The sequence below is a fragment of the Barbus barbus genome (genome assembly GCF_936440315.1).
Source record: "Barbus barbus genome assembly, chromosome: 44".
In the NCBI taxonomy this organism is placed as follows: domain Eukaryota; kingdom Metazoa; phylum Chordata; class Actinopteri; order Cypriniformes; family Cyprinidae; genus Barbus; species Barbus barbus.
The window spans coordinates 19,339,086-19,351,210 of record NC_136722.1 but is presented as its reverse complement, the minus strand read 5'-3'; the positions used below and the strand labels follow the sequence as shown (position 1 = coordinate 19,351,210).

The 12,125-nt window shown below is 38.1% G+C and overlaps 1 protein-coding gene across 3 annotated transcripts in view; it reads left to right on the top strand.

Annotated features, from left to right (window-relative positions):
- col11a1a (collagen, type XI, alpha 1a) overlaps positions 1–12,125 on the top strand; it is a 70,704-nt gene that overhangs the window by 43,901 nt on the left and 14,678 nt on the right. For all 3 annotated transcript variants that reach the window (XM_079406830.1, XM_079406831.1, XM_079406832.1), the window contains 11 exons: positions 984–1,073; positions 3,426–3,479; positions 6,103–6,210; positions 6,441–6,548; positions 7,404–7,457; positions 7,891–7,944; positions 8,036–8,143; positions 10,393–10,446; positions 10,613–10,666; positions 10,803–10,856; positions 11,536–11,589. In XM_079406830.1, the coding sequence (XP_079262956.1) occupies positions 984–1,073; positions 3,426–3,479; positions 6,103–6,210; positions 6,441–6,548; positions 7,404–7,457; positions 7,891–7,944; positions 8,036–8,143; positions 10,393–10,446; positions 10,613–10,666; positions 10,803–10,856; positions 11,536–11,589 (792 nt within the window). The remainder of the gene's footprint in view (positions 1–983; positions 1,074–3,425; positions 3,480–6,102; positions 6,211–6,440; positions 6,549–7,403; positions 7,458–7,890; positions 7,945–8,035; positions 8,144–10,392; positions 10,447–10,612; positions 10,667–10,802; positions 10,857–11,535; positions 11,590–12,125) is intronic.

The window sequence follows — 12,125 nt, the reverse complement described above, 5'->3', positions numbered from 1 at the left end:
GCTTTTAAAAGGTGAACTGAATTCCTCTGAGTGTCCAACCTTCCTGTCTCGGTTTCAATTTCTGCCACTCCTAAACGGAGACACTTTAATCAGCTTGATCGGCCCACTTCAGACAAGCTGTCAGGCATGAGTGAACACCCCGGAGGCAGAGTATGCTGCCGCAGTCTGAGCGGTCAGTATCACGGTCTTTCTGCAGTCATTTTCCTGATTTCGCTCGTTTGTTTCTTCTTCTTATTAGCTGACACTTTCAGTGGCCCAATCAAGATGCAGAGACACTGAGGTCAAGTGGAGGTCGTCTTTCAAATGACTAAAAGAGTGTTAAGCTTTCTAGCAATTTTAAATCTCAGAATTCACTCTTGAGCCCCTCAGGCAGGCCTGTCTGATTGCAGATTACTGTTCGAAGGCATTGTTGGCCCCTCAAGACACTTTAGTATTCTTAATACTTGTTTTAGGCAGGCTTGTTTTAATTGTGCTGAAATATTAACTGTGTCTAAAACTCTATGAACAACAATTTATTTGGAGCTACCAATAATGTACATTATTGTTCAATCATTTGTGCTGTTTTTGATTGAAGAATGTGTTTAAATTTTCTTTTTATAAAATACTTCCAGGTTCCTATTCCAGTTTGGTTCCCCCAAAAATGTGGTCTAAAAACTTTCTTGGACCTGAAAATTTAGCAAATTTTAGTTTCTGTGTCAGACCAATTTAAGATAGATGGATTGTTTGAAAAATCTGTTTGAAAACATGTTTCATTATATAGAATTTACAGACTTCAGTTTTAATCTTGCTGTGGAGTCTGAGATCGATTAATTGAATCGACCTGCCAGCGCTGGCGACGGTGGATTTGAAGCTAGCAATAATTCAGGATCATTTCATTAGTTCCGAGCTCATTAGCATCAGCTGAGAATTCATTTTGTGTAAATTTTCTGTTCATTATATTTGAAGTTCAATAAAGTATTCAATTGCCAACTGTCTGTCCACAGGGAGATCCGGGTCCTCTGGGCAGTCCAGGAAAAGACGGTCCTCCAGGACTGAGAGGGTTCCCAGGAGAGAGAGGTCTTCCCGGAGTGACGGTAAGATCATGCTCCCATCGCGAATAAATCACTGCAATAAATCCTCCTAATCTTAGAGGTAGACAGAGAGTTAGACAGCAGCCCTGGCTCATTACATCCACAGAATTGGACTTCAATACACTCCACGACGACTTTCATAAGGCGTATAACCTCTAAAAAAGCTAACTTTGCATTGTTTAATGCGGAGATACATTATGCTAATTTGACTGCGGTTCACGTTTTTTCCTTTGCCTCCTTTTGAAGCGGCTGGGTTGTTGTCTTTTATGTATTATCTCAGAGAATGATTTAATTGGAAATGTTACCAATTAGATTTTGGGAGACGAGGTTGTTTGTTCATTGTTGATGTCTGATCTCAAGGTCAGTGGCAGAGACTGGCTCTTCATGCACTGCCTGATTGTTTTCTACTAGGGCGATTTTTTTCCTCTCTCTTAGGACTGCAACAGTCATTACTGAGACCACCGTGTGTGTCTGCCTTTTAGAGAGGCAATCTCAAGCCCTCAATGACAAAACACAATAGCAGCTCCATGAGACCTGACACACACACACTCACACACACACACACACACAGAGATGCACCTATAAAGACGTTCATGAAACAACTACATGACATTTTATATTAGTTTCATATTAGTATATAAGCGTAGTTTATGGGACCAAAAGTTCATTTACATGGATTCACAAATCTCCTCATATATACACACGAGAGCTTTTGTCAGCTCTTTGATTTTGATTTTTACTTTGCCCCAGTTGACAACTGTCCTATGAGAGAAAAAGGGGCCAGTAAATATCAATCGGGTAGAGGCAGAACCAGCAGGCAGTCGCGTTCTGTGGATTTCTCTCTCATATGGGAGATTAATGAAAGCCACAGTCAGAAGAGACCAAACCCGCTGTCAGTTTGCGCTGTAGTTTGTGCAAGTACAAAAATCAGTTTAGAAGCAGCAGGACTCAGCAGTCTGTCATGAAGTGGGTATCATTTGTAAGTTGCTTTGGATAAAATCGTCTGCTAAATGACTAAATGTGAATGTACAAGTTCTAAAATCATAATTTCTTCATTAGATAATTTTGCTTACTTTCAGAAGTTCACCCCATAAATGAAAGCTCTGTCTTTAGTTACTCACACTCATGTTATTACCAACCCAGTATGTTAATTTGTCTTGTTAACTAGGCCTATACAATCGCCAAAAAGTGCCATAAAAGGGGGTCCATACAACTTGTGCACTATATTTCAAGTGAGGAACGGATTGTCATAATCTACCTGTGTGACAACTCTTGAACCAAATATGGTGTCCATGGTACAGGTTGGATGTGAATAATATTAAATGTAATTGGTATGACTTCAGAAAATTGAGAATTTGGAATAAAGACATATGGACTGTTTATAGTGCTTTAAGGTTCTTTTTTGCCCTTTTTGGGACTTGACAGCAAATCTCTGTAAAGGTTATTTTAAAGTGAGAGTTTTTAGCAACATGAGGAGAAGTATTTTCATTTTTTGGTTAGCTATTCCCTTTAATAAAAAGCTTACAATACTGTTGGTGAAATCAGAGCTGCATGAGACCACCATATCTCTGGATTTATTCATGAAATTGCAGAATAGGAGTTCATAGGAATTCATCAGAGCATTATCCTTTCAGGATTTTGTATTTCTCACAGTGTTCCAGGTAATATTTGAAGCAGTTAAGTTTATGAGCAAGAAAAAGAGCAGAAATAGAGTAATTATGATCATGGGCTGAATGTAATAGTTCTTCTAAAAACGATAGATAGAAATGTTGTCATCTCAAAAATCGTCGTTCCAAACTCTTTCTTTGTTTCATGTAATATCTAAGGAGAATTTTTCAAAACAATATCACATTTGCACTATATTCCAAGTTTTCTGAAGCCAAACAATAACTTTAAAAATTCAAAAACTGAAATTTAAGCTGCAGTTCTCAAAAATCTTTCACACTTCCATAGATTCAAACTTAGCACAAGAGATGCCTAAAACTAGGTTTATTTTCAATAATGTAGGCAAACATTTAATTTTTGCCTACATTTTAATACATCATGACTGGTCACTACACATGAAAGAAGCGAAGTTTGAAAAAGCACAACCACAAACACTTTCGGTGTGGATTCTCAAAAGCTATAAATGTGAAATCTCCATTATGTGTTGATCATATTGTGTAGGTAGATTTGTTTGCTCAGGCACGGTGCACTAAAACCTACAGTACATGTTTATATCTGGCTTTATAACAGATGACGTGTTGGATAATGCTCAAGAGAAAATAACGAATGCTGACACTTTGATATGAACCTTCTTGTTAGGCCGATTTACTCACTCATATTTTGTTATTCTTTCTCTTTTACCCTCTGCAGGGTCCAGCTGGTTTGAAAGGAGCCGAGGGCCCTCAGGGCCCCCCTGGTCCTGTTGTAAGTACTCTGTTTCCATGGTTTTCCATCATTCAGTGCGAGTAGCTCATTCTACCAAAAGCAACATTCAATATTTAGGAGTCTGAGAGGGTTGAGGGAGTGGTCAGGAAGATCTAAGGCTCAAAAACACCATTAAGGATTTCAAAAGTGTTCTTCATTACCGAATACACGCACAAACAAAGAAGAGTGCACCGCTGATTCATACTCTCAATAAACGAGAGATACCGAAGCAAACAGAGTTGGATCAATGTCTCCCACAATGCCTCATGCAGTGGCATTAGTTAACACTAGAGGGTGGGATGGTGACCACCAGAATGTCTCGAGATAAATTCACAGCACTGGTTTGTAATTACCTCCTCTTGACATTTTATACCATAGCTGTTTCATTAGATTTTATGTGACGGGCATGACGTTGAATGTCCTCAAGAGTTTCTCGAATTAAAACCACATTCGTTTCTTCACTGATTCATTTCTCTTAAGGAAAAAAAAAAAGATAAGTATTGTCACCATATAATTGCTCTTTTTCAGGTCTTGACAGTGTGCTGCCAGATTAGAATGGATGGATGAAAAGTCATTGAGGAGTTTTAAATTCAGCTGTGTCAGTTCGATAAAGGATACATTTGCATTTGTATGAAGATACAGGGGTCTACAAATTCAACCACGTTTAGAAAGAGAGATAAGAAGTCTAAGGGCATGTTCGCCCAGTAGTAAGAGCAGATTTGGCACCCAACAGGACGTTTTTTGTTCTTTCAACAGCTTGTGCCGTTGTGATCATCCACACTCACAACGCTTTTTGCACTTGCCATAACACATTACACAGCTTTGGGCAATTTCATCCACATTTGTTGAAGACCCTCAGTATTGACTCTGTGCAATGATTTAATTAGCAGTGCTTGCAAAGACAAAGATCACTATCAGGTGCAATTTAGTGCATCAACTGTCCTGCATGATTTGTACCACGGAAATTATATGATACCACAAATTTATCAGCTTGTTGAGGAAAGTTGTAGGACTTACGATTTTTAAATAAGTGCGGAAATCCCATACAATAAGAACACTAAGAACACCTTAGCAACCACATCCTAACATCCCCATAGCAACATGTTAAAAACAAATAGCAACACCCTAACTTTAGCATAATAATGTTAAAAACCATCAGTACACCTCAGCAACTCCATTGCAACAGCCTAACATTCGCATAGTTAAAAACACCCAGAACTCATTAGCAACCACATATCAAAGCCCTAACATCACCATAACACAGTAATATGTTAAACGATTGTTTCTATTGTCCTCATTTGTAAGTTGTTTTGGATAAAATTGTCTGCTAAATGACTAAATGTGAATGTACATGTAAAAAAATATTCAGAATGCCTTAGCAACTGCATAGCAACCTCATATCATCCACACAGCAACAACACAGAGATAAAAACACTGAGAGCTCCTTAGCTACTACCTAGCAAAAGCCTAAAATCTGAATAGTAGCATGTTAAAAAGCCATACTGTAGCAACACCCTAGCATAAAAAAAACATCGGAACGCCTTAGCAACTGCATGGCAACAGCCTAATAGTTGCATAGTAACGTTAAAAGCACAGAAACCTCCTTAGCAACTGCATAGCAGTGGCCTAATATCTGTATCGTAACATGTTAAAAACACTCAGAACCCATTAGCAAATGCATAGCAGCACCTTAACATCAGCATAACAACATAAAAAACAATCATAACACCATAGTAACTGCATAGCAACAGCCTAATATTGCATTGTAACATGTTAAAAACACACAGCAACACTTTAACATTAGCATATGTTAAATGCCATAACCTTAGCAACTGCATGGCAACAACCTAACAATCACATAGTAACTTGTTAAAAACTCTCAGAACACCTTATCAACCACATAGCAATGTCCTAACAACCGCTTAGCAATGTTCAACACAATCAGAACATCTTAGTAACTGCATAGCAACAGCCTAACAACATCAAACACTATCAGAACACCTTAGCACCTACATAGCAACATGTAAAAAAAAAAAAGAAAAAAAAAAAAAGTGAACTTGTTAGCAGCTGGATAGCAACAGCCAAACATTTCCATAAAAAAAAAACATGTTAAAAACACTCTGAACACCTTAGCAACCACCTAACATCAACACAGTCATCTAGTCATAGTCCCTCAGCATAGTTTTACACAGAGCCCTTCATGATCGGCTGGTCTGGAGTAATGTTTACATGGTTGAAAAATATCAACAAGACATTCTGTACCTTTACAAAGTGGTGTGTCTCTGCAGTTGTATATGGTGTTATTTATGCAGTCTAGAGGGAAAAAAATAGTCTGAAAATTGTCTGAAATGTCTTGATTTTTGGTGCTAGAGCAAAATCATTCAAAAGCAAAAGCTCCTCATTTGGATTTTCAGCACTAAAAATACATCAGTAAAAGGAAGGGGTTTGGTGGTCGCTTGGGAGAGACCGGTTTAATCCTTTATACATGACTAATGAGTGAGGTACGCCAGATCTTTAGAAGCATATTAATGCGGTATATGCTTCAGTAAATCAGACTTGTGTAGCATGTATATGTCTATGGAGTATCTACGTGTCAAATATGTTAAATAACCGGTCATCATAGGGTTCCCCTGGTGAGAGAGGAGCAGCAGGACCTGCTGGCCCCATTGGCCTGTCCGGACGTACTGGACCTCAGGGACCCCCGGGACCTGCTGGAGAGAAGGGTGCACCGGTAATTTTGCAGATTAGATATAAAGATGATCAATTTGTTTCTTATATTACATAATACATTGATGAGTGACAGTGAATAGTTTAAGGTTTCTTTCAGCATAGTAACTGCATAGCCTCCACCATAGCATCACATATATTTTTCAGTAAATGTAAAAAAAAAATAGTTATTAAGATTTCAATTCAGAATGTGATTTGGCAAAAGATGAAAAATCATTTTGTGTCTTTGTTCAGGGAGAGAGAGGTCCTCTAGGTCCAGCCGGTCGGGATGGAGTACAAGGTCCAGTTGGCCTGCCAGGTCCAGCAGGACCTCAGGGTCCACCTGGAGAAGATGGTGACAAGGTTAATTGCAATTTTGATTCACATTAATACGTTTAGACAAGAGAGAGGGGACACATTACATTACCAAAGACAGTTGCTATGCAATGTTTTCTTGATGTGTCAGTTCCTGAAAACAATTCACAGACACTACAACAGGAATATAACTGATTTCATTTCATCTTAACTTTCATACTGAAGTTTTCCGTCAACTTCTAAAGCTACATTAAACATCAAATAGTTTTTAAACACAAATCTCACTAACATTTCTTCACTTTGTCCTTTAAAAAACTATTTGCCAGTGAAGTAAGAAAAATACACTTTAAATTGTACTAATATTGTATGTATATATTGTACTAGAAAACAAGCAAATTATTTCTCTCCTACCACTTTAGTATATCTCACATCTCTTCCCAGAATTCTTCGCCCTCACTTTTTGGACAGCGATCATTCTTCATCATCACAAACACACACTGCACGTCCATCTGAAACGCACGCCTATCTCTCAGTCACTCTCCCTTGCCACCAATCCATCATCATCAGCAAAGGCGGCCTATAATCAAATTAGCGCAGGGTACCATAAATGTTGTCTCTCCATCAGTATCCTCTAACAAGCTTCATGGGCTTACGTGCCAAGAATATGTTGTAGAAATGCTTTATCTGGCCATGTCTGTTAGTACAGAGACAATATTTATCATTTCATTTACAGTAAAACTCCATGCAGGTTGACGGCAATGTCATATCTTTTACTGCACAGCAAATGGTTTACTTCGACATGGAGCTTCTTTTAGTTATATTCACCGGTGTGTGATTTATGTGCGTTATATAGTTTTAAAAAGGCAAATGGATATTGCATGACTGATTTTAAAATCTTTTCAGGGAGAAGTGGGAGAACCAGGCCAGAAAGGAAGCAAAGGTGACAAAGGCGAACATGTGAGTAAATTCAATTTTTTTACTTAAAATACAATGACTGAATTACTTTCATGACATTCGGTTTTTAAGGTTCTTCCAATGATTAAATCCGGAGGGGAAAAAAAAATTTTTGTGTTGTCCTTGCTGGTTGCATGCAACAACAAACATACAGCACAACCAGTATAGTCTGATTCACAATTTAATGAGTCGTACGAACCGGTTCTTTTAATTAATTGATCTAAAACAATCATGAATCATGAATTACGTATTAAAATGGTCAATCACTGAATTAGTTTACGCAGTTCTTGACTTACTTACTTGAAATGAACTAACTAAAAGCAAATAATTTCCTCAGAAGTACAAAAAGAGCCAGTATTTGAATAATTATGAAAACAGAATTGTTGAATTAGTACAGCTCTGTTGTTTTGATTATGTTCTTCATTGTGTCCACTAGGGTCCACCAGGTCCACCTGGTCTTCAGGGAACTATTGGAGCTCCTGGACCTGCTGTACGTCTTGACTGCACATACAAAAATCTATTATTTGTGAAATTTTGCATATAATAAAATGCTTTGCAACTCTGACTAATGTCTTTTTCAGGGAGGTGATGGTGAACCAGGTCCTCGTGGACAGCAGGGTATGTTTGGACAGAAGGGAGATGAAGGATCCAGAGGCTTCCCTGGACCTCCTGGTCCCATTGGTCTGCAGGTGAGTGCCGCTGTGCCAATGACGGCCCAAATATAAGCTAACATTTTTATTTTGTGTAGCACTGAGTCCCCAGTCCCATGGTAACTCAGACTAATGCTGCACAAACAACATTAACTGGTGGCCCTGGGCAGTAGATGCATTGGGAGGTGTTTGAGATGTGAATTGATTTCCTTTTGATTCCCCCTCTGCTGGAATCACCCTGTGAATAAGTACAGACTCAGTACAGACATGCAAGAGCAGGGTCCATTGCATTAAGTGTTTAAAACCAGTTGGTTTGCTGGTGGTATAATTACTACCAATTTAATTATGCTACTAATTAGTGAATTTATTAAAAGTAGAAAAGGTTTTGTGCAATACCAGTCCCAAAGTTTCTGCACAGTAATTTTAACTAGAGGCTAGTAGCAGTTCTATATATAGCAGTAATATATAGCAGTTCTCACATTTGTCTCGTCAAAGGCTATTTAAATATATATTTATGCATTTAAATATATTCAAATATATATTTGCACAATATGTCGTTGCCATTATTGACTGACCGCATTCTTGACAAATTGAAACTAACACCTCAGACCTCATATTCATTTTTATTTATATTTTTTCCCATGTTAAAAGAATATAAAAACATATTTAATGTTTTTCAAAGAGTTCATCAAGGCTGCATTTATTTTATTAAAATAAAATCTTCATCATCACTGTCAACGAATATAGTCGAGTTCCCATGTTGTGAACCATACAAATCGGCAGTCATGTTATGTCTTAGTGGTAAACACTGTATTTGGAGAAGATTATATTAATCATCTCATCTCTCTCTTTTCATTTGATCACATTACGATCTGAAGCCTCAAGGTTCTGCCATTTCTCTATCCATCAATTAGCTGATTCCTCTGAAGGAATCATCGCTGTAATGGAGTAACATCGACTGCTCCTATAGTCCTCTTAGGCCACCAAATCTCGGAGCCATTTGATTCAATTGAGTTTTAATTGGGTGTAATGCACTTCCATTTGGATTTTATTAATTGCATTTAGTGACCCGGTCCAATAGACATTAGAGCAGTGCACACACACCCTTCAGGCTGTAATGAGTGTTTATGTTAATGGTCTTTGACTAAGGGCTTCTGCCCCGATGAGATCTCTTACCAGTCAGCGAGAATGTGTTGGTCTGCCAAGTCCGCAGGGCATGTGGGTATTGGGCGAGTAAATATCAGACAAAATTAGACTTCAGATGTCCTCACTCCTGACATGTTACAGCTAACGAAGAAACGCCTTTGAATGCGCAGCGCCCAAAGTCGAAGCAATTAGTGAGTAAATGTCAAGGATCAAACACATATGATACCGGGGTCACATGCCTAGCTTGTTTATTCACCAGCGCAGGTGTGTTTTATCTGAGGTCTCTAATGATATAGTGTTTTGGACTTCTTTAAAACACAAATGCTTCCCTGGTTACTCACTGATGGATGTTTCACCTTTTCTGCTGGGTAAAACATTTAATTGGCCGTTAATTAATCTGAAAAAAGGCATGAATTTTCCAGCTAGCCCCTTAACAGAGAGCAGCGTCAAATAAACACACTGCTGGCCGTCTAACTTCTTTTCGGTGGCTCGTTTTGTTCTCGCAATGTTCCGGATTTAAAATGTGTTTCGCTTAAGTCCTAGGTGCATTTTTAGGGAGTAATAGTGGTTTGATGGGGGAACGCGTCCTTCCCCAAATGTTCAAATGAAACTTGTGCTGCTCTGGGGAAATATATTTAGTGAATGTGCATAGATGGGATTCTGTGCTGGGTAAAATAGCTTTCATATTGTGCTTAGCGTTGAAAGTCCTCTAGGTTTTTCACCCATAGCCATTCGCCACCTATGAAAAGGTGACAAATAATATAGTGTTCACATTGAAAATGAGCTAAAAATCTGACAAAGAATATTAGCTGCTCTCTTGGATTTCAAGATGACAGACAGTGAAACTCAATAAGCACTCCTGTACTCAGCCTCTGCTTCCTCCATTTGCCATATGGCCCTTTTGCCTTTCTCCGCCAATTCTGAAATGAAGCATTATTGCTGTCCTCCGGTAACTGCGTCTGAGCCAGATTATTCTTCTCTTTTCATCAGAGGGACCATTTCGGTGCATCACAGCAACAGTGTGTCTTTGCACATTTCTTTGCACGGTTGCTGATGTCAGTGTATTGTAGTATATAAATATATGGGCATTTCCGTTATTATAAATGCACATAAAAACAAGAATATTCATTTGTTTTTTACAGGGTCTTCCTGGACCACCTGGTGAGAAAGGAGAAAATGGAGACGTTGGTCCTATGGTAAGATGTTGTAACCAATTACTAACTAGTTATTTTATTTATTGTTCTTTTTAAATGCCTTTGACATGACTTTATTTTATTTTGTAATTTTTCACATTTTATTTTATTTATTATGGTTTAACCTACAACTGTTAGTAAACTCTCATTTGTCTTTGTGTCGCCACAGGGTCCCCCTGGCCCACCTGGTCCCAGAGGTCCTCAAGGTCCTTCCGGTGCTGACGTAAGACCATCTCTCAACATTGAACATTTTATCTCATCAGCAAATCCATTAATTACACCACTTTGTTTAACTAAATGGCTCTAGCGTTAATGGTTTTCACATATGCCTCTTAACAAATCGACTTCCTTTATTGAAGGGTCCACAAGGTCCTCCTGGTGGAATAGGAGGAATGGGATCTGTAGGTGAGAAGGTAAGAGTATTCCCAGCTTCAGTGTTTACTCCCAAAAATATGGTGGCTATGGTCCTGTTTCAAATCTCTGTTACAGACTTCATTAATTTATTATTCGTGTCATCTTTTTGTCTGAATTAGTATAACCAAACGATTAATGCCTACATTACCGCAGTTCTGATAATACCCCTCCATTTCACTGCTATTTGGCAGGCCCACAGGCCATCAATATTTAATGCTGTGGCTGGCTGTGCAGATGAATTTAGAATATGTAACAGGTCACCGTGATGTTACATCCATTAGGAGCCGAACATTATGTCCACTACAGCCCAGACCAGCTAAGCTAGGAAGCAACCAAGAAACAACATGCAGCTTTGTTGAGATAATAGTACTTATGATTTATTCCATTAGAGTCTACTTGACATCTCCGATCTTCAGTCATTTTTCAAAAACATGGAAGATGATTTATAAAGCAACAAAATGGCAGTGCTACTAATTGTCTGAAGTTGAAGAAACTGGAGTTAAATTTAGAATTTCCATTAAAGTTTCCAAAATGGAAGTTCAACTAATTTCAGTATAATTTGTTTGCACTTTGCCTTCTAGAATGCTAGAAATTCTGGATTTTGAGTCAGATGGAACATTATATAACAAAATTATGTGGTGTCGTGTAATAACTTATAACTTGCAATATTCTTAACAGGGTGAGCAAGGAGAAGCTGGAAACCCTGGACCTCCTGGCGAGCCTGGACCTGGGGTAAGTAAAGTTTTCGAGAGAGATCTGTGTGATGGTGCGGGTAATCACTTCCTGTAAGCTTCTTGGGCTTTATTGATTGTCTAAAATTAAGCGGCCACACTAAGTGAGTTGCTAAATTGCAGGAATGTTTCCAATAAAAGTGTTTCCTTTCATCATATAATGAAATGCTTAATATGGTGATGTTTGGAAATAAAATATTGCTCACAATGTTGTGTTAACTTTATATCATGAAGAACAAAATTTCCCTTGAACTTTTAGAATAAAGGTGTGCCGTGAAAAATATACTTTAACTCAAAATGTCCATTTATTGAAACTAATTTGAAAAAACAGCAGCTTCTGACACCAAAAATACATGAAACTATGACTTTTCCATTAACATGTAAACAATGCCTGGTTGATGTTCAGAAACCTTTTCGTGCCAAAAACCTTGAGTAACATTGTAAGTGGAAATCATTGGGAAAAAATCAGATGATTAATGCTAAAAAGTTAACTTTGTTATTTTTTGAATATCTAAATTACAGCCTGCCAAAACTCTA